The sequence below is a fragment of the Meriones unguiculatus genome, chromosome 4, assembly GCF_030254825.1.
Source record: "Meriones unguiculatus strain TT.TT164.6M chromosome 4, Bangor_MerUng_6.1, whole genome shotgun sequence".
Taxonomy (NCBI): domain Eukaryota; kingdom Metazoa; phylum Chordata; class Mammalia; order Rodentia; family Muridae; genus Meriones; species Meriones unguiculatus.
The window spans coordinates 19,325,468-19,352,192 of NC_083352.1; the positions used below are offsets into that span (position 1 = coordinate 19,325,468).

Consider the following 26,725-nt stretch of genomic DNA (forward strand, 5'->3'; position numbering starts at 1 on the left):
TGGTAATGCATTGCAACCCAGCCCTTGTTCCCCAGGAAGGAAGATTGTGGAGAGACGAGCCTCCTTTGTTCAGCTTGCCATTCCTGTGTGCTGGAATCCAAATGCTTTGTGGAGATGCTGTCTTAAACCTATCAGCTTGGCACGCCTCCTCCCTCCCCCGTGACCAAAACCACTGTTTGCATTTGAAGGACTAACTGCCAACTGTAGACAGGTGCCATGAACCAGAAATACAGAGTGTGTTCCAAACTTGCAAAACCTAATGGACGTGAGATATGAAAGCATTACTTGTGATTATCTGGTGCCCGGAGACTACTTGTTCCATGAACTGAAGGAAACTGAGGCTTAAGAGTCTTGGAGAGTTGCTGGCCCTTGTGGTAGTTTTGATTCCAGGAGGTCCTGCCTGGACCATATGTGGCCTGTGCTTCAAGGTTCCTGAGAACAAGTTTGCTGGAGTAAGTACTGGAGGTGACAAGCTTTGCAAGAGCGGATGAAGAGGCTCAACCAGGCAGTGAGCAGAGTGGCTTGTGTAGGAAAAGGAGGCTTGCTGACCTTTGATGCACTCGCCAGAAGCAGTGTCTTGGGGAGTCCTGAGGCTGGGTGATAACCCTTGGCGTAGAAGCATGAGGCCCAGATTCAGGGCGTACTGCCCTCAGCACCCGGGTGACAAGAGCTGTCTGTCTGGCTGTCAGCTTACCTCAGTTGGCATGCTCCAGGTTCAGTGAATGATCCTGTCTTAAAAAAAAAAATAAAAAAGTGAGCCTGGTGCGGTGGCACATGCCTGGAATCCCAGCACTCAGGGAGGCAGAGGCAGGTGGATCACTGAGTTCGAGGCCAGCCTGGTCTCCAGAGTGAGTCTAGGACAGTCAAGGCTACACAGAAAACCCTGTCTTGGAAAACAAAAGTGGAGCATGTTTGAGTGCGAGTGACACTAGATATCTATTTCTGGCTTTCATGTGCCACATGCACACACAGAAACGTGCACACAGGAACGCACTACGGAAGCTGCGCTGGAAGTTGCCCAGCGAATAGCAAGGAGGGCAAAAAGCATCTTGGGAAATGCACCTACTTAGTGTGAGTGCCGTGTAGCGACCTGAAGTGCTGTCTAATAGGGTGCTGTTGGTGCTCTTGTTTCTCAGGCTGCTACACATCCCAGGTCCTACCACCCCTTCTGGTACCTTCCAGTGTGAGAGAGAGCAGGAGGGGGCCTCTTAGCTGGTGGAGCGCTTGTCTTGCTTGCACAAGGCCCGAGGTTCTGTCCCCAGCACCGCACAAACTTGGGTGAGGTGCACGTCTAGAGGTGGAACTAGGTGGATCAGAAGTTCAAGGCCATGCTTGGCTCATTTTGAGGCCAGCCTGGGCTACAGGAGACCTTGCCTTAAAGTAAAAAGAAGACAATAATATAATAAAATCAGTAAAAGGAATACATAAATGACACCACAAAGGCAGGGTCTCTGAAGTTTACAAAGTACAGGACCATGACTGGAAGGTGGCCAGCGAGAATAAAGTGGAGGTGGAGGCAAATTCTTCCCCAACTTTCTGAGGTCACAGCGCCGCCAAAAGCTGTGTTTAAGTATCCTTGTCCTCAAACGCCGGAGCAGTGGTTCGTCTCGATACTTGGCTTACTGCTTCCCCCTGCTGGAGGAGTTTATCGAAGTAAGGAATACACGCTTCTCTCAGTTACAGGCTATATTTCATTTGGAGTCCGTTGGGGGAAAAGTGAAGGAGCTGTTCGCATTGAAGGCCTAAGGAGTCTCTCTGTTAATATGCAACTGGACCCTCACTGACCGCAGGAGGGGCGGGCGCGTCGGAATGTGGCCGCACTACCTACCCTTAGCTTGGGACCAGTTTGCAGGATCTTATTTCCTCATTGGATCAAGCTGGTCCCGCCTGTGGCCAAACAGCCTTGTGATTGGCCCACTACTCAGGTCACGGCTTCCTTCCACGGAAACCAGGGACAAATTTTATCCTCGGTACGTTTTCCTAGATGTCCCATGCTCAAATCAGAGAAGAAAGACTGCTTTGTACTGCGAATCGGGATCCCAATGGTAAAAACACTTTACTTTGCCTTACAGGTTGGTTCAAATTTGCCCTGGAACCGTGAATATAATTGTGCCCCCTTCTCTCTCTCTTTTCTTTCTCTCATTCTTTCTTTCTTTCTTTTTTTTGAAACAGGGTCTCATAGAGACATATAGCTCAGACTGTCCTTGAACTCCTGATCTTGCTGCCTCCATTGCCTAGTTGCAGGAATTGTCCAGCCTGGTTTTGCTTTCAGAGACTTTAAAGAACAAACCCACATCTCCATTCACATCTGTTTTCTGGCTTTCCAGCGGAAACCCTTGATTCTCCGTGACATTTGTAGCATATAAGAAAGCTCAAATGACCTACCAGCATTAATACCCGAACAACTTAAAAAGTTGCTTTAAACCAACAAATTGTACACATTTGTGGGGTACTGTCTTAAGTTTTCTGTTGCTGTGATAAAACATGACCGAAAGCAATTCGAGAAAGAGTTTATTTCATATTATAACTTTGAGGCCATCACAGAGGGAGGTAAGGGTAGGAACCTGGAGGCGGGAACTGAAACCGACCACAGAGGAATGCTGCTTACTGGCTCGCTCCCCGTGGCTTGCTCAGCCTGCAAACTTGTACCACTCAGGGCCACCTGTCTAGGATGGCTCTGCCTACAGTAGCCTGGGCCTTCTAAATCAATTACCAATCAAGAGAACGTCTCACGGCCTTGCCCGCAAGCCAATCCGATGAAGGCATTTTCTTAGTTGAGATTCTGTCTTCTCAGATGACCTTAGCTTGTGTCAAGTTGACAAAAACAAAACAAAACAAAATAACAGAACACCTAATCAGGACAACTTGGAACCAAACTCTTCATCCATTGCCTCTTTGCATGCATGAGAGTTCATTCTAGTTCTTTCCCTAGTTCTTTTTCTAGTTCTTTACCTTGAACTTGACAGCTTTCTCTGTGTTCCTTTGGGGCCGAGGGTGGGTTGTCCTGAGCAGCTCGCACTATCAGCCCACCAGAGGAGGAGTGGCTTTGTTGTGTCAGCTGGCCACCAGCTGTCCTCAGGTTGGCATGTAGGTAAATACTCATCTATTCATTTCCCCCATGATTCCTGGATCCACTGTGGGGCAGATTTCAGAGGGCTCTTGGCCTTGGCTCACAAAAGATTACGTTGTGGTTAGTAACGATGGCAGTTTACACTGTAACCGAAACCTTTGTCTTGAGACAGAGGTCATGTTAATGTCTTTTCTGAACAGTCCCTGAATTTCTCAGGACAGCAGTGCTTGGACTTTCCCTTACTCCTGCTCTCTGCTAACCTGTGTGGCACGTGCAGGGTTTCTTGTTTGTTTGTTTCTTGTACTTTACAGCTCCAGTCAACTGTGAGCAATATTATGGGGTCACATAGCTTCCTCTTACTATGACAGATACCCAAAGTAGTTATTTTACGAAGAGCAAAAGTTTTGAGCCTCTGCTGAAACGTGTTGGCAGCATGTGAGGAAGCAAAAATTGCTTTGTGGTCGAGAAGTTGGAATAGTAAATTTTCATTGTCGACGTGGCTGTCTTGAGAGTCATCTAGAAGATGCCTCTGGGTGTGTCTTTGAGGGGCTTCTGGAGTGTTTTCACCGGAGAGAGAGAAATATGGCCTGGATGTGGGCAGCAGCAGGCTGTTGGGACAGCACCATGCTACTGGGACAGCATGGTGCTCTTGGGACAGTGTCATGCCATTGGGGACAGTGTCATGCTATTAGGGGCAGCGTCTATGGTATGGGCTGGGGTCCTGGGCTGCATAGAAAGGGGAGAAGAAGGAAGCCAGCTGAGCACCCCCGTTCCTCTTTGTTTCCTGACTGTATGCAGTGACTGCGAAGCACATGTCTGCTCCCGTACACCCCACCCCTACTGATAGGCTGTTGTGGTTTGTTTCCTTTTGCTGTGATAAACACTGATGAGAATAAATGGGTTTATTTAGCTTACACTTCCTGACACAGTTCATTACTGAGGAGAAGTCAGGGCAGGAACTCAATTAGGAGCAGAGGCAGGACTTGTGGAGGAAAGCTGGGTTTCTTGTACCGTTCAGGCCCACCAACATAGGGATGGCATTGCCCATATGGGCTGGACCCTCCTACATCAACTAACAGATAAGCACATTCCTTATAGACATGCCCATAGGCTAGCCAGATTGAGGCCATCCCCAACTGAGACTCCTTCAAATAACTAGGCTACCTAGGTTAGCTTCTCTCGAGGTTATAAGGGAGAGTAAACACCCTTCTATCACTTCCTGTCAAGGAGTGATGTCACAATAGTGAGAAAGTCATAAAGAAGGCCAGGAGAGAAAGAGGAAGGGGGTGGGGAAGCCATGTGCCCCACTGGCAGCGTAGATTCCACAACCTTCTAACATTGCACCGGCAGGGGACCACGTGTGTAACACAGGGACCCTGGGAGGATGGTCCAGATTCAAATGATGGCATTCAATCTACCGCATCCTCTGCAGTTTTCATAGAACTATCACCTGTCACATCCAGCCAGAAACCAGGGATCAAGGGGCATCAGACTCACTCTGACCCCTTTCTGGTGTCTAATATTCTCCAGAGGCTTCTGTGTCCTAACCCATGCACTCCAAGCAGTCTGCACTAGCTTTCTAAGAAATGGATGGGAAACTTGATGAATCCTCTTGCTTAGCTTCAGAGCCTATTGGCACTCGTTGTGTACTGTGAGCTGTCCACTTTTCCTGTGTCTAGCCCATTTTCCACTCCTCTCTCCTGTTGCATCCGTGGTTCTTAGACACCAGAGTGAGTTGGAATGCTTGTTAAAAGATACTGCTAGACTAAAGACCCGGATGTTCTGATTCATAGTTTGGAGTGGGGACTCAGAGAACTGCTCAACCACATGACCTCAGGATGTCAGCTGTGCCAGGCTACAGATCCTAGGAGCCATTCTCCAGGACCAGCCTCTTAGTGCCTTTGTATTTTTGGGTAGACAAAAGTAAGTTGTTTCCTATGAGTCAGCCGAGGATTTCTTCTGGGCTGCTTTCCCCAGTAGGGATGTTTGGATTCTTGGCCCTTATATGGTGTAAGCCTCATTCACAGGCAAGAACTATAGAATATTTTAAGTATGGTTTTAGCTTTTTTTGCACTATACTAATCAGCACTGGCTGGCCCCAAACTTACTATGTAGACCAGGCTAGTCTAACTTGTGGCAAACCTTCTGCCCCTGCCTCCTGAATGTTGGGATTGCAGGTGTAAGACACTGTATCCAAGTTGAGAAGTGTAGTATCATTTACTCAGTAAATTCGAACAGCCAAGCTCCCTTCTAGGAGTCTGTGATAACACACTGAACAAAACAGACAAATGGCTACCCACACAGTGCTTCCCCCCCCCCCACTATGAAAGTAGGAGGGAAGGTCAGCAAAGCGGGGAGGGAATAATTGGGGGAAGTAATATATTTGGAATATGTTGGATACATGTTTTGAAAATAAATGTTATGAAGTTAAAAAAAACAAACAAACCCGGCAATCAACAAATGTTATTTGCTTACCCTTTTTTCTACTGCTTAGTAGAAAGTCACCAAATCCAGCTCACACAGTCAAGGGGAGGCAGGAGTGTCAAAGCGTTGGTGGCTGGTCATGTTTGTGTTGTGGTTTTTAAAAGTACAGAAACCTTCCCTTTGGGAAATCTATTTATCTATATCTATATCTATATCTATATCTATATCTATATCTATATCTATATCTCTGTCTATCTATCTATCTATCTATCTATCTATCTATCTTCTATCTATCTATCTATCTATCTATCTATCTATCTATCTATCTATCTACCTACCTACCTACCTACACACACTGGGCCATAACAAATTGAGAAACTTATACACAGAATATGAGAAAATGAGATGACTAAACAGACTGGCCTACAGAACACGAGAAACAAAACATCAAGCTGTTCCTCTGACAGAAAGTTAGTATCAGGAATATACAAAGATGAAGACTGGCTGGTGATCGGGTTCAGTGGTGGAGGGGCCTGCTGCCAAGCCTGATGGCCTGAGTTCAGTCTCTGGAATCCACGGAGGAAGGGGATAACAGACTCCCACAAGTTGTCCTCTGACCACACATGTGCCATGGTGTACTCCATTGTTAAAGTAACTTTTATTCACCTGAAGTAATTGTCATTTCCCAGGCTTACTGTCTCTGTCTGCTAACCTAGACCTAGGCCTGGAAGCTTCTAGCCTCCATACAATCTAATCTAGGCCTAGAATGTTTTCAGCCTCTGAGACTTAATACTGAAAAGCTCACTTTATAGCTGTTTTTGAACGTTGGCTGGCTGGTTCAACTCAGCTTTTCTGGCTTAAACTCCTCTCCAAGCTGACTGACTCAAACTAGCTTCTTTCAGTTTTTCTGAATTGTTCTGCTTGGCCTCAAACTAACTCTAGCAATCTGGTCTCATCTTCTGGCTCCTTTTCATTCCCTGGCTCATTCTATTTTCACCCGTGTCTAGCTTGTTCTTTCTGTAAAACTGCCTCTTTGTTGCTCCCTTAAGTAACTTCCCTTTCCTGTCTCTTCTCGTGAGAGTTGGGCATATCCTATTCTGTCAAATCTTCCTTTGATTTGTCACCTTTTCTGCCACTCAATTAGACATCACTTTCAAACTTCAGTGCTTCCTTCTACAAACTAAATTTACCTTCATTGTTTGATATTAAAGGTGTGTACCACCATACCTGGACCTAAGCTTTTCTTTACCTGAAAATTGTTCTATACCAGGCTGGCCTTGAATGCAGAGATCTGCTTGCCTCTGTCTGCTGGATTAAAGGTGTGTGCCACCATGGTCCAGTGTGTTTGCATTCCAGCTGGGTCACAGACTTAGAAGGTCTTTGGATGTGATCTCTTTCCAGAACAGCCATGTTCTGAATTAAAATTCCTCTGCATGCCCTATATACCTCAATAAGAAAACACAAGAGGTGGGCAGGCAAAAGACAGCCAGAGGCCTGCCTATCCTGTGGCTCACCCACAGCATCAGCCACGATGTTGTGCAAGTATGGGGCAGAGAGATAGGAGAGAAAGAGAAGTGAAACTGCCTTGAGTACTAGGAAGAGAGGAGGAACTGGAGACTCAAGGGTGGAGAGGGATACTGATGTGAGTAGCCTGTCCTGCCACTTGAGGCCATGGTGAAGTCCCAGGCCACGCTGCTGCTGTGGGCTGTGTCTTGGTCTGGGATCATGCAATAGCCGGGATGCGTGTCGATGTCTGTAGCTCATATTACTACCACAGCCGTGTGGGTGTCTGTGGTCTGGGCTGCCGCCTGGGACCATGTTGATATGAAATGGTTGTGCAGAGCTGGCCCTGCCCCTCACTGGCTGTGGCACTGGGGAGAGCTGGTCCCGAGGTCTTGAGAGCAGGCCCTGCCCCTCACTGGCTGCAGCCCTCAGGAGAGAGGGCACCGCACCTTGCCTGAGTGGCACAGTGGAGCTGGCTCTGGTGGCGTGGTGGCGTGGGTGCGGTGAGCAGGCCCCACGGTCATGAGAGTAGGAGAGCTGGTCTTGCTCCTTGCCAGCAGCAGCATTGCACGCGCTAGCCAGGCTAGTGCTGGAGAGCTCACCCTAGCGGCGTGAGTGCAGGAGAGCTGATGGGCTGACCACCGAGGCCCAGATCCAGAGCTTATGAACTTTATGAACTGCTGGAGCTTGTGAAAGGGCCAGTCCTGCAGATCCAAAACTGCAGGATCTTCACGACACAGGGCAACAACAGGATATCCAAGAGAAGTCTCAGTCAGGATCCAGTATTGATAGTGTACAGAAGCCAGAGGCCTCCAAACAGACCAATGACTCCTTGTGATGAACACGTGCAAGAAAAGACGTATGGACAAAAGGGTCTACTGTGGGACACACTGTGACACACTACAGCTTCCACGATGAAAACTTTTTTTTTAAATCAAAACATTTTTAATTGTTTTTTCAGGAGGGAGGTTGCAAAGGCAGAGGGTGGATATGAAGGGTTGGGGAGATGAATTTGATTGGGAAATTCACAAATAACCAATAATAAAAAAAGAATATACAAGAAACAGCAGCAACAAAACCCACCGTCTAAGCAGTGTTTCTCTTGCAGTAGGGTTCATTATAGAAAAGCACAACTGGGGTTGCTGGAGAGATGACTTAGCTGTTAAGAGTGCTGTCTGCTCCTCCAGAGGTCCTGAGTTCAATTCCCAGCAACCACATGGTGGCTCACAACCGTCAATCCTGGGATCTGATGCCCTCTCCTGGCGTGCAGGTGTACCTGCAGATAGAGCACTCATCTAGGTTAAATAATACATACATACATAAATACCCCACCTCCAAAAAAAGAAAAAAAAAAACCCATAAAGCTCAGAGAAACACTGTGGAAGAGGGGGCTGGAAGAGTCTAAGAGCCAGAGGATCAGGACAGCACATCTGCTCTGAGATAGTGTCTTATACATACGACAGGGAGGCCGAACCCCCCTAATCCCCCCCCCCCAATCTTAATGTGTTTGCCTAAAGAAGACTTTGAAAATGACATCAGTTGACAGGCCAGTGTGGGTGGGGCAAATCTCACAAGGCTTCTCTCCCAGATGAAGAGCTACAGGCAATGAATGGTTGCTGGAGGAGGGAGAAACATTTTTCTCCAGGGACAAGACCAGTGACAGGTTAGCCAATTTTAAGAGGTCAGCCATATGTATATAGGGAACAATTATAACTAAAGAGCAAGAGGCTACAGATTTGAGGAGTGGGAGGCGTTAGAGGGCAAAGGGGCGATGAGGTAAATACAATCCTTACCTGTGAAATCCTAAAAAATATCAGAGAGGTGAAGCAGTCCCTAGGTGAGCAATCCTTTCATCAGGCCCCCAGCTTGGGGTGCCTGCCTTCTCGTGGCAGGACACTTGGCTTCAGACTTCGCCTTCCCATCTCCACCAGGTCAGGAGGGCTGGAGCCAGGCTGAGTGGACCCTCGAACCTGGCTAAGCTTCCAAGGGCCTCCAGATGGGCCTGGAATTGGGCCAGGCATTGGATCAGGCTTTGGGGTGTTGGGGATCCTCACATGTCCCCCACCATATGAGTTCTTTCCATCCATAATTCCACAAATACTCGCTAATTCATTTCATCTGACCTGCTTCTCTCCAACACCATTGACCTGGCCACATGGTTTTCTCCATGCTAACCCATGGTGGTCTGCTTCCTTCCTCTCCCCTCTCCCTGTCTCTCTGCTTCCTGTGATCTTTCTCTCCTCGAAGCCTTCCAACCCTAACTCTGCCTCTCACTCCTGCCCTGCCCAGGTGTGCAGGCCTGTTATTTAGCCAATCAGGGATAACCCTGGAGACATGGTTACACTTGGAGTATGTGATAGTCTGCACATAAGAGACAGCAAGAAGAACTTGGGGGGCAGAATAATTATAAAATACAAAGTACCAGACAGAAAAATCACATGCCTTTCTTGTTGAACACATTATCCAAAAAGCTAAATGAAAAAGAGTCATGGTAAAATCTTAGTGCAATGCTCAAGGGAGAATATAAGAATTTCTTTCCTGTTTCAATGATACAGTATCCTTGGGTTCATGGGCTTCATCCTACAGTTGATGTACTAGGGAGATGTATCCATAAGCATGATTTATCATTTAAATGACAAGCAAGTGTCCAACTCCATAGACCTGATGAAAGCAGGTAGATATGTTGGCTTGACAGACAGTAGGACAGGGGCTTGAGGAATACAGAAAATTTATTTGTATTAGAATATATTAATTGAGCTGGGTATGATGGCACATACCTTTAGTCCCAGCACTCAGGAGGCAGAAGTAGTCAAATCTCTGTGAGTTCAAGGGCCAGGGAATTCCTCATTCCTATATAACAAAATAACCGCATCCCCCTTCTTTAAGGTGCTTACCGTCATCTGGGTGCTGCGGGCTGTGCTGCTCGGGAGTCTAATGGGGTATCTATCACCATACAAATGCAATTCATCAGAAAAGATTAAAATAGAACTACAGCAAATGCCTTGGAATAGGAGGCATTCAAGTGGCATGTGGTAAAAGAACAAGTTCCAGGACATCCAGGCCTACACAGAGAAACCCTGTCTCAAGCCAAAACCAAAACCAAAATCAAAAATCAAAACAAACCCCAAAGCCACTCCTGAATATATTAATTGTACAAAATAACGGGTTTCTTCACGACATTTTGATGTGTGCATGTGACCACAGTCAGCAGCAGCTTTCTGACGCTTTCACACTTTAGGGCAGAAGATAGGAAGTAGAGACAGGAAACAACAGAGTAAGATATTCATAGTGTCCCTTTCCAGTGTCTGCCCCTTTTAGGTTATTTAGCTCAGACCAGTTTGTGGAGCAGTCTACTTGAATGCCACATAACTTAAGGATGAAAACGTCAACTCTGTAGCTACTGTATTACCTTTTTAGCTATCAGTTCTGGGAAGTTAGTGGCTGTGCATATGACAGAGGGCACGAACCCATGCTCGGAAAATGAATTATAGGTCTCACTTTCTTGCCTCGTGTTCACCCCTGGTGGGAAGTGGAGCTGCCATCTTACAGTATCAGTCACGCTTGGAGATAGCCCTTGGTGGTTGTGTATCCCTTGGTTGTCACTCCCCCAGAGTCCCATGGGGGATGCCAAGAATCGTCTTGAGCAGGTGCTCTGCTCATCTCTGCAGGTCTTCAGACTCCTGGGAAGATGATAGGCTGAGCTGCTGCCGGATGCCAGGTAGGTTGCATCACCTATGCTTGTTATATTTATCACTTTTTCTTCATTGACTTATTTGTTCATTTTACATCCCACTCCCTCCTCCTTGTCCCAACCCTTCCAACCACTTCCCCCAAGCCCCTCCCCACCCCGTACCAACCCACCCTGGCACTTTGAGTTGCATCAGGACTAAGTACCTCCTCTTTCACCAAGGCAAGACAAGACAGCGCTGCTAGGGAAACAGGATACAGAAAGAGGCAAGAGTCCAAATCAGAGATAGTCCCTGCTTCAATTGTTAGCGGATCCACTTGAGACCAAGCAGCCCATCAGCTTCATTTGTGTAGGTGACCAATCCATGCATGTTCTTGGCTTGTTGGTTCAGTCTCTACGAACCCCCATGGGCCAGGGTTAATTGGCTATGTAGGTCTTTTTGTGGTGTCCTTGATCCTCTAGCACCCTCTATCCTTCTCTTAACTCTTCCGCAAGACTCTCTGAGCTCTGCCTATTGTTTGGCTGTGGGTCTCTGCATCTGTTTCCATTATCTGCTAGATAAAGCCTCTCAGATGACAGTTATGCTAGGTTGCTGTCTGCAGGCACAGCACAGTATCATTAATATGTCAGGTGTTGGGTCACTTCCATAGGCTGGTTCTTAAGTTGGGCCAGTCATTGGTTGGCCATTCCCTCAATCTTTGTTCCATCTTTTATTCCTGTAAATGTAGGCAGGACTAATTTTGGGTCAAGGGTTTTGTGGGTGGGTTGGTGTCCTCACCCTCCACTGGAAGTCCTGCCTGGCTACAGGATATGGCCACTTCAGTCTCAGTATCCCCCACTGCTGGGCGTCTCAGTGAAGGTCACCCCCACTCTTCCTAGGAGCTTCCCCCCACACCAATTTTTCTTTTCTCTCTCAGCCCTCTCACTCCCTATCCCGGCTCTCCACTCTCCCCACACCTGATTCCCCTCTCCACTCCCTTCTCACTTCCTTCCTTCTCTCCCTCCACTTCCAACGTCTGTGATGTCTCTTTTATTTCCCCTTCTCAGTGGGATTCAAGTATCTTCCCTTGAACCCTCCTCATCGTTACTTAGTTTCTTTGGGTCTGTGGATTGTAGCATGGTTATCCTGTACTATATGACTAATATTCACTTATGATTGAGCATATAGTAGTTGTGTCCTTTTGGTCTGGGTTACCTCACTCAGGATAATTTTTTCTAGTTCCATCCATTTGCCTGAAATTTCACACTGTCCTTGTTTTTAATATCAGCATGTAGAAGAATGCAAATAGATCCATATTTATCACGCTGCACAAAACTTAAGTTCAAGTGGATCAAAGACCCCAGCATAAAACCGACACACTAAATCTAATAGAAGAGAAAGTGGGGAATAACCTTGAACTCATTGGCACAGGAGACAGCTTCCTGAACAGAACACCAACAGCTCAGGCACTAAGAACAACATTAAAATTAATTTATTTATTCACCTTATTTTCCAATTGTAGGCCCCTCTCCCATCTTTCCCCCAGTCCCACCCTCCCTCCCTCTTTCCCCTATTCACCACCTCCCCTACTCCTCAGAAAAGGGGAGCCCCCACAACAACTTACCCCAGAGCACCAAGTCACATCAGAGCTGAATGCATCCTCTTTCCTGTGGCCTGGCAAGGCAGCCCCACCAGGGGGAAATGACAGAGAAAGCGTGCAACAGAGTACTTGTCAGAGACATCCCCAGCTTCCCTTTCTAGGGAGCCCATGTGAAGACCAAGATGCCCATTGGGTTCATATGTGTAGGGGGCCTAGGTCCAGTCCATACATGATCCTTGGTTGGTGTTTCAGTCTCCACAAGACCCCCTGGGCCTGGGTTAGTTGGTTTTGTTGGTGTTCTTGTGGAGCTCCTGTCTCCCCTCTGGGTCCTTGTATCCTTCTCCCCGCCCCCAACTGAATTTATTTCTCCTGTATCACCAGTGCACCTAACATGGTAATGCTTGGGTAATGAACTGCAATGTCCACAGAAACTTCCATAAGGCTGATTAACTCTTTACCAAAAATGATTATGAAGAGGTTGGAGTGTTGCAGGTCCCGAACCTAATTACAGTTTCTTTTGGGGGCTATCTTTAGCTTCTTCTTGGCCATTACTTGTCCAGCTCTGTGTCTGATCGAACATTCTTGTGACAAGTGAATTTTCATAATATATTAACTTAGCAGACAACTGGCTTCTTCTAATCCTAAAACTAGGGACAAACACACAGCAAGCTGTGAGTCACCCAAGCCTTACCATGTTAGGTGCACTGGTGATACAGGAGAAATGAATTGTTATGCCAGGGCTCATGGAGTTATTAGGGAGAAAGGAGAAAGACCAAGACACATATACAGCATCTGAGGCAGAGATTTTTGTGTTTTGCTCTGGGTGCCCACCTGCTGTTTCAATCAAAGTGTTTGAAAAAATGTCTTGAATCCTGATCTTTGTTGTTTGCATAAAAACATCATGAATACTCCAGAGGAATATCATATTTGGGGAAACCAAAATTGATGTTTCTGGATCATGGTCATCGATATTTGATTCTATTAGAAACCTGTCCTTTTGATTCTCTGGAGTGTTGTTTTATTCCTTGACAAAGGGCTATTCAGGGTTAGAAGGAGCCAAATGGCAAGATGTAGGAGGTCAGCTCATGACCCCCTAACTCCCTAGAGACCTCTCTTCCTACTTCCTGACTGTCTTTCACAGGCTACCTCTCACCCACTCATAACATGTCTTTGCCCTTCCATCTGTGGGTGGTTTTCCTAGATCGTATCATCTTAAACATTTGGATGGACAGAAGCCATAGCACAGGGGCCAGCCTGAGCTGTAGCCATCCTCCCTGTAGCCCCGCCCACGACATCATAAAGAGATTGCTAACTAATAGGACCCACCCCAACATTCTGGATTGTGATGTACAGAGAGAACTTTTACTCTCAACACCCAGTAGCATCAGTACAGTGTGGATGTTTGAGGTTGGAGGGAGTACTGGTGTTGGCTTGTATAGCATTATAGTGACTTCTATTGATTGTATTAGAGATAGATAGAGATATAGATAGACGCATAGATAGAGACATAGATAGAGAACATACGTAGGAGAGGTCAATTGACCTCAGGGTAGGACCTAGGGGGGCTAAAGCCCTGGTGCGAAGAAGACATGTGTTCGCAAGGGCTACGGTCCCAGTTACTGAGAAGGAGGCAACTTCAATGTACCGACAGCCATAAGTCATTAATGGGACATGCCTCTAGGCCTGCTACTGGAACTGATTGGGCAGTCCAGGAGATTACATTCCTCAAGGTCCCAGCCAGTAGAAGGGGTCAGGGTGATCAGCAGCCTAGCCTGGCAGAGAAGCATTGCTTTTCTCCTGGCAAGAAGACACCAGAACATCTTCCACGCCTTGCAAACTGCGCTATGGAGGTCCATGCCCCTGACCCTAAAGTAAGTTTGTCTGCAGCCTTCAAAAATCTTGGTCAGGGAGATTCTGTCAAAAGCTTGGACCAACAGTTGAGAGTTAGCGGACACAGTGGCTTGTGGAAGAACAGTCCTGAAGCAACAACAGCAGGGGAGGACCAGGTGAAAAAGAGGGCAAGGACATCACTTAGCAAGACCAGAAAACCAAAAACTTCAGCCTCATTAGAAACTAGGCAGCACCTGGATCAAGAAGTGGCCATGGACACTGAAAACCCAAGGAGGAAAGGGCATCAACAAAAGCCTGTGGGAAATCTGAGGAAGGACAATCTGGGAGGAGAAGGAGAGGGCTCAGAAATAGTCAGACATCTGCAAAAACTTTATAGGCAGTACAAATGCATTGCTCCTCTGGAAGAAAACACCTTTTTGCAGGGCAAGAAGATCAAGCCCCATTCTAGAAGCTCCCTATTAGCTGGAGAGGAGCTGTTAGGCCAAGACAAAATGGAAGAGAAGAAAGCCTTCAATAGTCGTGAAAAACAGCATTTCTCCTGTGAAAACACTAACCCGATGAAAAAAGCAAGGTCAGTGGACCAGAATCTGCTGGCAGGAGCCAATCCCCACTCCCTAACCAGGAGGAAGATGAAGTCCTTGGAGACAGTCAGATCTCATCCTGATAGAGAATCTGGTCAGGCCAACACCAAAAGAAGAGTACAGCTGTCTTCTCACAATGCCAAACAGGGTGCTTCAGAAAGAAATGCTGTGAGGCCTAAGTGGCAGCCCAGGGAGGAGGGCTGGGCCCCCACAATCCAGGGGACACCAGTTATTCTATCAGCTCGGGGACACACCTACCTCCCAAAGTAATCAAATGACCAGTGACTGCAGACCAGGCTTGTCAGTAGGCAAGTTAATAATCACCTATTAATGAGTGCCATGCACCTTGTGGCACTTATGCATGCTACTTTATGCATGTGTGGATGTGAATGCTTATGGTAGGAGAAGGCAGGGCTGAAGGCCAGGCCAGCCACTATGGAAGGCAAGGTGGGCTATGGAGGAAGGCAAACACCATAGCTGTTTTCCGGCCATCTCAGAACCATGCCACCTACCCCTGGATATCAAGCCTTAGGAGGTTAAGCAGGAGCAGGCATCTATCCTGAAGGTACTCATTTCTTTAAAACAGAGGCCATTCAGCCTCTGGGAAGGAATGGTGGGCATGTGTGGGTAGAATGGTTTACAAAGGATCTGATATTCTATCTTTCTGCAGGCTGAGAACCAACAGAGCAAAGATAACAGACTGAAACATTTTATTCCAGAGACCAATGATGGAGTAGAAGTAGAAACAGGCTGAACCCAGTGACAGTGGTCACTTCCTCTGCATCCTGTGATGTGAGCATCTCTGCTCCATCAGGACCACTTCTACCAACACCGAGTGAAAAATGTGAGTCAGATGAATATTTCTTTTTTTTTTAATTAATTACAGTTTATTCCCTTTGTATCCCCCCATAAGCTCCTCCCTCCTCCCCAAGTTAACTGATAGGGGAGGTCGTCCTCGCCTTCATTCTGACCTTAGTCTATCTTAGTCTATCAGATCTCATCAAAAGTGGCTGCTTTGTCCTCTTCTGTGGCCTGGTAAGGCTGCTTCCCCCTCAGGGGGAGGTGATCAAAGAGCAGGCCAATCAGATTATGTCAGAGGCAGTCCTTGTTCCCATTACTATGTAACCCACTTGGGCACTACACTGCCATGGACTACATCTGTGCAGGGGTTCTAGGTTATCTCCATGCATGGTACCAGATGAATATTTCTTAATTCTGTTTTTTTCCATGTACTTATAACATGGAAGTACATGTAAGTGACATGGTTCAATTACCATGTCTTGTGCCCATTCAGGGAATCCAGAGCCAGCGTTGGTCCCTGCCTCTGCCTTGCTGGGGGGGGGGGGCGTAGCATATTTCATGTCCATGTGGTGGTTTGAATTAGAATGGCAACCATAGATTCAAATACTCGAATTCTTGGTCCTCCTGCTAACAGTAGGATGCTGAGGCATGTCCTTGTTGGAGGAGGCATGTCATTGGGAGTGGATTTTGAGGTTTCAAAAATTTGTACCATTCTCAGTGTCTCTCTTTGTCTTGTCTATGGATCAAGGTATAAACTCTTAGCTCTGGAGCTGAGAGCTCTCTGCTCCCATGTCATGCCTATCTGCTGCCATGTGCCTCACTATGATGGTAATAGACTCATTCTCTGAAACGGTAAAGCCCCAATAAACTCTGTCTCATATAAGTTGCCTTGGTCATGGTGTCTCATTACAGCAACAGGAAGGTAACTAACACAGTCCATTTAGCAGAATACTAGTGGTAGGCTCTCCTGAAAGGCCTATGTCTTGTCTAGCTACGGATTCTGGCCCAAAAATGGCATTAGTTATTAGTTTTGTCCTGTGAAATGGGATCTAATTCCAATCGGGAAGTGTTTGGTTACTCTGATGACGGCCATGCCATGATTGCACCAGTGGGTAAGTCTTGCCAGGACCATCATTATGTAGCTTGTGAGGTTCATAAATGGGTCAGACTGATCATTAGTTTTTTTCCTTCTGTAGCATGTATAGCACCTTCCCAACTATGAAAACTATCTATGAGGAATGAAGAACCCAGGTCAGTTCCAGCTTGATTTCTCTATGTTCTATAACTCAGTGATGTTTTCAGCAATAGGGCCTTGTTATCATGTTCCAGAGGGTAAACCAGAGCATTGGCAATAGCCTGTAATGTTTGCGGAGAAGGAGTCTTGGTGACTTCACTGGTATGCCACAAGAGGCAACACATTCCTGGCCCTGTGCTTTGCTAGCCCGTGGTGTCCCGTAACTATAACTATAGTATATATATGGGGTGAGATGAACTCTCAAGTTGTAATTTGTGTTCCCTTGATGGCTAAGGATGTCTAAAACAAAACAAAAAAAAATGTTTATTAGCCATCTGTATTTCATCTTTTGAGAACTTAAGGTCCATGTCCCATTTTTTTTTTTTGGTTGTTTGCTTGATATTTAGTTTTGAAGTTTTTTACATATTATAGATGTTGACTCTCTGTTACATGAATAGCTGATAAAGATTCTCCTTTTTATGTGGATGGAAAAGGATTCCAACAACTTTATTTTTTCTCCTACAGCTTATATATCCCAACAAGGTCTTTGAAGCAGTCCAAATATCACAATATGGTTACATTCTACTTTTTCTTTAAATGAGAGATTACAACGAGTACAGGTAAGAAAAAAAAACATGTTTCCCAATACTCTCACAGGAACAAATGCTTTATTATAGGTAAGAAACAAATATGAGGAACAAATCATTCCCAAGAACCCATATACACTTGTAAGTAACTAAGCAACTTGTTATAGATTAGCAAAGTGTGAGCAAGCAAGGTAAACTCTCAGCCAGCTGTTTCCTTACTGGAAGGCTTCAATTTGCAGTTACAAAGAAAGAATCAGTTATCATTTTTATTATTAATTACACATTATTCATTTTGTATCCCCCATGAGCCCCTGTCTCCTTCCCTCCGGATCCCACTCTCCCTCCCCATTCTTTATGCATGCCCCTCCCCAAGTCCACTGGTAGGGGAGGTCCTCTTCTCCTTCCTTCTGATCCTAGTCAATTAGGTCTCATCAGGACTGGCTGCGTTGTCTTCTTCTGTGGCCTGGTAAGGCTGCTCCCCAGTCAGGGGGAGGTAGAATCAGTTATCTTCAAAAGGTAATCTTACAAAAATTTTAAAAGAATCACCAGGATTTTCCTATTCTTTGAGCTGCCTCTTCACTTGAACGATGGTATCCTTTGCTGTACTGTAGCCTTTTAGTTTTATGAAGTTTCATTTATTGTTTGAATTTAGGCATTCACTGTGAGGGTTCTGTTCAGAAAGTCTGTTACTGTGCCAGTGAGTTCAAGCGTTTTCCCTACTTTCTTCTCTATCAGATTCAGGGTATCAGGTCTTTCATTTAGATCCTTGATTTATTTGGAGTTGAGTTTTATATATTGCAAGAGATAATGATCAACCTTCATTCTTCCATGTATTATTATCAAATTCCATCAGCATCATTTGTATTGTAAGACCTGGGGTCTCACAGCTCAGGAGTTCAAGATTGCACCCTTCCCAGAAACTCCCACAGACCATGACACGATGTAAAAGCAAGAGGAGTCATTTAACCATTGCACAATGGGGTCACCCCTGCCGGTCCACAAAGAGTGGCACCGGGAGATAAAGGCCTCAGGTTTTTAGAAGACAAAGTGTGGGGAATTTGAAGTTGCACTCTTGGTAATTTAGGATTGGATAAGGAAGCTATAAAGGCAGATAATTGGTTAGTCTTAGGTGTTCAATTTGGCCATACCTGCCAAGTGTGGATGCAGTTGCAATTGAAGGTTTGGGTGGTTAGCTCATCCTTAAAGATTGGGGCTGTGGATTTTTGGCTGTAGCTCAGGAGCTACTCAGAAGAAGGATTGAGGCCATCTTGCTTGGTTGCTAAGAAACACTGTCTCGAAGATAAGGGTCTGGTGGTTCTTTTTGCTGAGTGAAGGTCATTGCTTGCTTGTTTTTTTTTTGTCTGTCCTCAGAGATAGGGTCACATTTCTCTGTCCTGTGGAAAGTTACTAAGAGGCTTTAGCTTAATCTTGACCTAAAACTCAAAACTATAGGCGTTAGAAGACATACAGGTTACAAAGTTAGTCTAACCCTTTCAGCATATTATTGGTTTCTGTGGAAAATCAGGAGGCTAGAGGAGTGTGAGCCTATATGTGGGTCCTCTTTTTGTTTTAAAAATAAACTTAGGAGGTTGTATGCATTTAGGAATTTACTCAGTTCTTTTAGTTTTTCCAGTTAGTTGGGATGCAGGTTGCTGAAGTATGTACTTATGATCATCTGGATTTCATTGGCCTCTGTTACATTACCTCCCTTTTGGACTCTAATTACTCATTTAGGTTTTATTCTCTTGTTGGATAATTTCATAGAAGCCTGAAAACGCTCAATATATTTTGATCTTGGAAGTTATTCCTCTTTCATTTGGTATTGAATCTTCTGGTGGAGGCAGAACTATCCTCATTTAAGGACAATTCTGCTGTTCCTAGGAGACACAGACCTTCATTACCCTCTCTGACAGCCAGCTGCATGTGCTTATTCAGGTATATAAAGGGGAAAGAGGCTTGGCCAGGAATAGGAGCCTGCTTGGGAAGATTGAACCCACAGGTGAACCTCCTACATCCACCCAGCGGCCTGTCTTAGCCATTAAAAGCCAATTTAATACTATGTCCATGTGGTGGTTTGAATTAGAATGGCAACCATAGATTCAAATACTCGAATTCTTGGTCTTCCTGCTAACAGTAGGATGCTGAGGCATGTCCTTGTTGGAGGAGGCATGTCACTGGGAGTGGATTTTGAGGTTTCAAAAGTTTGTACCATTCTCAGTGTCTCTCTCTGTCTTGTCTGTGGATCAAGGTGTAAACTCTCAGCTCTGGAGCTGAGAGCTCTCTGCTCCCATGTGCCTCACCATGATGGTAATAGACTATTCTCTGAAACTGTAAAGCCCCAATAAACTCTGTCTCATATAAGTTGCCTTGGTCATGGTGCCTCATTACAGCAACAGGAAGGTAACTAACACAGTCCATTTAGCAGAATACTAGTGGTAGGTTCTCCTGAAAGGCCTATGTCTTGTGTAGCTACGGATTTTTGGCCCAAAGATGGCATTAGTTATTAGTTTTGTCCTGTGAAATGGGAACTAATTCCAATCAGGAAGTGTTTGGTTACTCTGATGATGGCCAGGCCATGATTGCACCAGTGGGTAAATCTTGCCAGGCCGGTCGTTATGTAGCTTGTGAGGTTCATAAATGGGTAAGACTGATCATTAGTTTTTTTTTCCTTCTGTAGTATGTATAGCACCTCCCCAACTATGAAAACTATCTATGAGGAATGAAGATCCCAGGACAGTTCCAGCTTGATTTCTCTATGTTCTATAACTCAGTGATGTTTTCAGCAATAGGGCCTTGTTATCATGTTCCAGAGGGTAAACCAGAGCATTGGAAATAGCCTGTAATGTTTGCGGAGAAGGAGTCTTCGGGACTTCACCAGTATGCCACAAGAGGCAACACATTCCTGGCCCTGTGCTTTGCTAGCCCGTGGTGTCCTGTAACTCCATATGTATATATTATAGTATATACATGGGGTGAGATGAACTTTCAAGTTGTAATTTGTATTCCAATGATGGCTAAGGATGTCTAAAACAAAACAAAGAAATGTTTATTAGCCATCTGTATTTCATCTTTTGAGAACTTAAGGTCCATGTCCCATTCTTTTGTTTGTTTGCTTGATATTTAGTTTTTGGAGTTCTTTATATATTATAGATGTTGACTCTCTGTTACATGTATAGCTGATGAAAACTGTCCTTTATTTGTGGATGGAAAACGATTCAACGACTTTATTTTATCTCCTACAGCTTATATATCCCAACAAGGTCTTTGAAGCAGTCCAAATATCACAGTTTGGTTACATTCTACTTTTTCTTAAAGTGAAAGATTACAATGAGTACAGGTAAGAAAAACATGTTTCCCAATACTCTCACAGGAACAAATGCTTTATTATAGGTAAGAAACAATATGAGGAACAAATGTATGCCCCTCCCCAAGTCCACTGGTAGGGGAGGTCCTCTTCTCCTTCCTTCTGATCCTAGTCAATTAGGTCTCATCAGGAGTGACTGTGTTGTTGTCTTCTGTGGCCTGGAAAGGCTGCTCCCCACTCAGGGGGAGGTAGAATCAGTTATCTTAAAAAGGTAATCTTAGAAAAATTTTAAAAGTATCACAAGGATTTTCCTATTCTTTGAGCTGCCTCTTCACTTGAACGATGGTATCCTTTGCTGTATTGTAGCCTTTTAGTTTCATGAAGTTTCATTTATTGTTTGAATTTGGGCATTCACTGTGAGGGTTCTGTTCAGAAAGTCTGTTACTCTGTCAGTGAGTTCAAGCGTTTTCCCTACTTTCTCCTCTATCAGATTCAGGGTATCAGTTCTTTTGTTCAGATTCTTGATCTATTTGGAGTTGAGTTTTATGTATGGCAAAAGATAATGATCAACTTTCATTCTTCCATGTATTATAATCAAATTTCATCAACATCATTTGTATTGTAAGACCTGGGGTCTCACAGCTCAGGAGTTCAAGATCGCACCCTTCCTAGAAACTCTCACAGACCACGACTCGATGTAAATGCAAGAGGCTTCATTTAACCATTGCACAGTGGGGTCACCCCTGCCTGTCCGCAAAGAGATGCACTGGGAGATAAAGGCCTTAGGTTTTTAGAAGACAAAGTGTGGGGAATTTGAAGTTGTACTCTTGGCAATTTAGGATTGGATGACAAAGCTATAAAGTCGGATAATTGGTTAGTCTAGGTGCTCAATCTTGGCCATACCTGCCAAGTGTGGATGCAGCTGCAATTGAAGGTTTGGGTGGTAGGCTCATCCTTAAAGATTGGGGCTGTGGATTTTTGGCTGTAGCTCAGGAGCTACTCAGAAGAAGGATTGAGACCATCTTGGTTGGTTGCTAAGAAACACTGTCTCGAAGATAAGGGTCTGGTGGTTCTTTTTGCTGAGTGAAGGTCATTGCTTGCTTGGTTTTTTTTTATGTCTGTCCTCAGAGATAGGGTCACATTTCTCTGTCCTGTGGAAAGTTACTAAGAGGCTTTAGCTTAATCTTGACCTAAAACTCAAAACTATAGGCGTTAGAAGACATACAGGTTACAAAGTTAGTCTAACCCTTTCAGCATATTATTGGTTTCTGTGGAAAATCAGGAGGCTAGAGGAGTGTGAGCCTATATGTGGGTCCTCTTTTTGTTTTAAAAATAAACTTAGGAGGTTGTATGCATCTAGGAATTTACTCAGTTCTTTTAGTTTTTCCAGTTAGTTGGGATGCAGGTTGCTGAAGTATGTACTTATGATCATCTGGATTTCATTGGCCTCTGTTACATTACCTCCCTTTTGGACTCTAATTACTCATTTAGGTTTTATTCTCTTGTTGGATAATTTCATAGAAGCCTGAAAACGCTCAATATATTTTGGTCTTGGAAGTTATTCCTCTTTCATTTGGTATTGAATCTTCTGGTGGAGGCAGAACTATCCTCATTTAAGCGCAATTCTGCTGTTCCTAGGAGACACAGACCTTCATTACCCTCTCTGACAGCCAGCTGCATGTGCTTATTCAGGTATATAAAGGGGAAAGAGGCTTGGCCATGAATAGGAGCCTGCTTGGGAAGATTGAACCCACAGGTGAACCTCCTACACCCACCCAGCGGCCTGTCTTAGCCATTAAAAGCCAATTTAATACTATGTCCATGTGGTGGTTTGAATTAGAATGGCAACCATAGATTCAAATACTCGAATTCTTGGTCCTCCTGCTAACAGTAGGATGCTGAGGCATGTCCTTGTTGGAGGAGGCATGTCACTGGGGGTGGATTTTGAGGTTTCAAAAGTTTGTACCATTCTCGGTGTCTCTCTCTGTCTTGTCTGTGGATCAAGGTGTAAACTCTCAGCTCTGGAGCTGAGAGCTCTCTGCTCCCATGTCATGCCTATCTGCTGCCATGTGCCTCACCATGATGGTAATAGACTATTCTCTGAAACTGTAAAGCCCCAATAAACTCTGTCTCATATAAGTTGCCTTGGTCATGGTGCCTCATTACAGCAACAGGAAGGTAACTAACACAGTCCATTTAGCAGAATACTAGTGGTAGGTTCCCCTGAAAGGCCTATGTCTTGTCTCGCTATGGATTCTTAGCCCAAAAATGGTATTAGTTATTAGTTCTGTCCTGTGAAATGGGACCTAATTCCAATCAGGAAGTGTTTGGTTACTCTGATGATGGCCAGGCCATGATTGCACCAGTGGGTATGTCTTTTCAGGCCTGTCATTATGTAGCTTGTGATGGTCATAAATGGGTAAGACATCTGATCATTAGTTTTTTTTCCTTTTGTATTATGTATAGCACCTTCCCTACTATGAAAACTATCTATGAGAAATGAAGATCCCAGGTCAGTTCCAGCTTGATTTCTCTATGTTCTATAACTCAGCGATGTTTTCAGCCACAGGGCCTTGTTATGTTCCAGAGGGTTAACCAGAGCATTGGAAATAGCCTGTAATGTTTTGGGGGAAGGAGTCTTGGGGACTTCACCGGTATGCCAAAAGAGGCAGCACATTCCTGGCCCTGTGCTTTGCTAGCCCGTGGTGTCCTGTAGAAACACTGTCACCAGTTACAGGGTAACTCCATATGTATATACTATAGTATATAAATGGGATGAGATGAACTCTTAAGTTGTAATTTGTATTCCCTTGATGGCTAAGGATGTCGAAAACAAAAAGAAATGTTTATTAGCCATCTGTATTTCATCTTTTGAGAACTTAAGGTCCATGTCCCATTTTTTTGGTTGTTTGCTTGATATTTAGTTTTTGGAGTTCTTTATATATTATAGATGTTGACTCTCTGTTACATGAATAGCTGATAAAGATTCTCCTTTTTATGTGGATGGAAAAAGATTCCAACAATTTTATTTTTTCTCCTACAGCTTATATATCCCAACAAGGTCTTTGAAGCAGTCCAAATATCACAATATCGTTACATTCTACGTTTTTTTTTCAGTGAAAGATTACAATGAGTACAGGTAAGAAAAACATGCTTCCCAATACTCTCACAGGAACAAATCCTTTATTATAGGAAAGAAACAAATATGAGGTACAAACTATTCCCAAGAACCCATATACACTTGTAAGTAACTAAGCAAATTGTTATAGATTAGGAAGTGTGAGCAAGCAAGGTAAACTCTCAGCCAGCTGTTTCTTTACTGGAAGGCTTCAATTTACACTTACAAAGAAAGAATCAGTTATCTTTTTTATTATTAATTACACATTATTCATTTTGTATCCTCCATAAGCCCCTGTCTCCTTCCTTCCTGATCCCACCCTCCCTCCCTCCCCATTCTTTATGCATGCCCCTCCACAAGTCCACTGGTAGGGGAGGTCCTCTTCTCCATCTTTCTGATCCTAGTCAATTAGGTCTCATCAGGAGTAGCTGTGTTGTCTTCTTCTGTGGCCTGGTAAGGCTGCTCCCCACTCAGGGGGAGGTAGAATCAGTTATCTTAAAAGGGTAATCTTACAAAAATTTTAAAAGAATCACCAGGATTTTCCTATTCTTTGAGCTGCCCCTTCACTTGAACAATGGTATCCTTTGCTATATTGTAGCCTTTTAGTTCCATGGAGTTTCATTTATTGTTTGAATTTAGGCATTCACTGTGAGGGTTCTGTTCAGAAAGTCTTTTACTGTGTCAGTGAGTTCAGAGTTTTCCCTACTTTCTCCTCTATCAGATTCAGGATATCAGGTCTTTCATTCAGATTCTTGATCTATTTGGAGTTGAGCTTTATATATTGCAAAAGATAATGATCAACTTTCATTCTTCCATGTATAATTATCAAATTTGATCAGCATCACTTGTGTATTATTGGTATATGTGGAAATCAGGAGGCTTGACGAGTGTGACCCCATATGTGGGTCCTCTTTTTGTTTTTAAAATAAACTTAGGAGATTGTATGCATTTAGGAATTTACTCAGTTCTTTTAGTTTTTCCAGTGAGGTGGGATGCAGGTTGCTGAAGTATGTACTTATGATCATCTGGATTTCATTGGCCTCTGTTACATTACCTCCCTTTCAGACTCTAATCTTACTCATTTAGGTTTTATTCTTTTGTTGGATAATTTCATAGAAGCCTGAAAACGCTCAATATATTTTGGTCTTGGAAGTTATTCCTCTTTCATTTGGTATTGAATCTTCTAGTGTAGGCAGAACTATCCTCATTTAAGTGCAATTCTGCTGTTCCTAGCAGACACAGACCCTCTCTGACAGCCAGCTGCATGTGCTTATTCAGGTATATAAAGGGGAAAGAGGCTTGGCCAGGAATAGGAGCCTGCTTGGGAAGATTGAACCCACAGGTGAACCTCCTATACCCAGTGGCATGCCTTAGCCATTAAAAGTTTGAATTAGAATGGCAACCATAGATTCAAATACTCGAATTCTTGGTCCTCCTGCTAACAGTAGGATGCTGAGGTATGTCCTTGTTGGAGGAGGCATGTCACTGGGAGTGGATTTTGAGGTTTCAAAAGTTTGTACCATTCTCAGTGTCTCTCTCTGTCTTGTCTGTGGATCAAGGTGTAAACTCTCAGCTCTGGAGCTGAGAGCTCTCTGCTCCCATGTCATGCCTATCTGCTGCCATGTGCCTCACCATGATGGTAATAGACTCATTCTCTGAAACTGTAAAGCCCCAATAAACTCTGTCTCGTATAAGTTGCCTTGGTCATGGTACCTCATTACAGCAACAGGAAGGTAACTAACACAGTCCATTTAGCAGAATACTAGTGGTAGGTTCTCCTGAAAGGCCTATGTCTTGTCTAGCTACGGATTCTTGTCCAAAAATGGTACTAGTTATTAGTTCTGTCCTGTGAAATGGGACCTAATTCCAATCAGGAAGTGTTTGGTTACTCTGATGACGGCCAGGCCATGATTGCACCAGTGGGTAAGTCTTGCCAGGCCTGTCATTATGGAGCTTGTGAGGTTAATAAATGGGTAAGACATCTGATCATTAGTTTTTTTCCTTCTGTAGCATGTATAGGACCTCCCCAACTATGAAAACTATGAGGAATGAAGATCCCAGGTCAGTTCCAGCTTGATTTCTCTATATTCTATAACTCAGTGATGTTTTCAGCAATAGGGCCTTGTTATCATCTTCCAGAGGGTAAATAAGAGCATTGGAAATAGCTTGTAATGTTTGGGGGGAAGGAGTCTTCAGGACTTCACCGGTATGCCAAAAGAGTCAACACATTCCTTGCCCTGTGCTTTGCTAGCCCATGGAGTCCTGTAACTCCATATGTTTATATTATATTATATACATGGAGTGAGATGAACTCTCAAGTTGTAATTTGTATTCCATCGATGGCTAAGGATGTCCAAAACTAAAAAAAAGTAAATGTTTATTAGCCATCTGTATTTCATCTTTTGAGAACTTAATGTTCATGTCCCATTTTTTTGGTTGTTTGCTTGATATTTAGTTTTTGGAGTTCTTTATATATTATAGATGTTGACTCTCTGTTACATGAATAGCTGATAAAGATTCTCCTTTTTATGTGGATGGAAAATATTCCAACAACTTTATTTTTTCTCCTACAGCTTATATATCCCAACAAGGTCTTTGAAGCTGTCCAAATATCACAATATGGTTACATTCCACTTTTGTTTTTTCAGTGAAAGATTACAATGAGTACAGGTAAGAAAAACATGTTTCCCAATACTCTCACAGGAACAAATGCTTTATTATAGGTAAGAAACAAATATGAGGAACAAATTATTCCCAAGAACCCATATACACTTGTAAGTAACTAAGAAACTTGTTATAGATTAGCAAAGTGTGAGCAAGCAAGGTAAACTCTCAGCCAGCTGTTTCTTTACTGGAAGGCTTGAATTTACACTTACAAAGAAAGAATCAGTTATCTTGAAAAGGTAATCTTACAAAAATTTTAAAAGAATCACCAGGATTTTCCTATTCTTTGAGCTGCCTCTTCACTTGAACGATGGTATCCT

At 44.2% G+C, this 26,725-nt stretch overlaps 1 protein-coding gene and 1 long non-coding RNA gene across 2 annotated transcripts in view; both read left to right on the plus strand.

Annotated features, from left to right (window-relative positions):
- The first annotated feature begins 1,949 nt into the window (after positions 1-1,949).
- Positions 1,950-26,725, plus strand: part of LOC132653481 (uncharacterized) — a 39,638-nt gene continuing 14,862 nt past the window's right edge. Inside the window, exons 1-10 of the long non-coding RNA XR_009591210.1 lie at positions 1,950-2,045; positions 10,666-10,715; positions 15,417-15,541; positions 16,695-16,749; positions 17,258-17,352; positions 20,562-20,656; positions 23,090-23,135; positions 23,667-23,762; positions 25,752-25,802; positions 26,315-26,411. This is a non-coding gene — a long non-coding RNA (uncharacterized LOC132653481). The remainder of the gene's footprint in view (positions 2,046-10,665; positions 10,716-15,416; positions 15,542-16,694; positions 16,750-17,257; positions 17,353-20,561; positions 20,657-23,089; positions 23,136-23,666; positions 23,763-25,751; positions 25,803-26,314; positions 26,412-26,725) is intronic.
- LOC132653551 (protein Tex24-like) lies at positions 13,930-14,967 on the plus strand. Its single transcript, XM_060381332.1, has one exon. It carries the CDS (start codon positions 13,930-13,932, stop codon positions 14,965-14,967), a length of 1,038 nt encoding a protein of 345 aa, XP_060237315.1.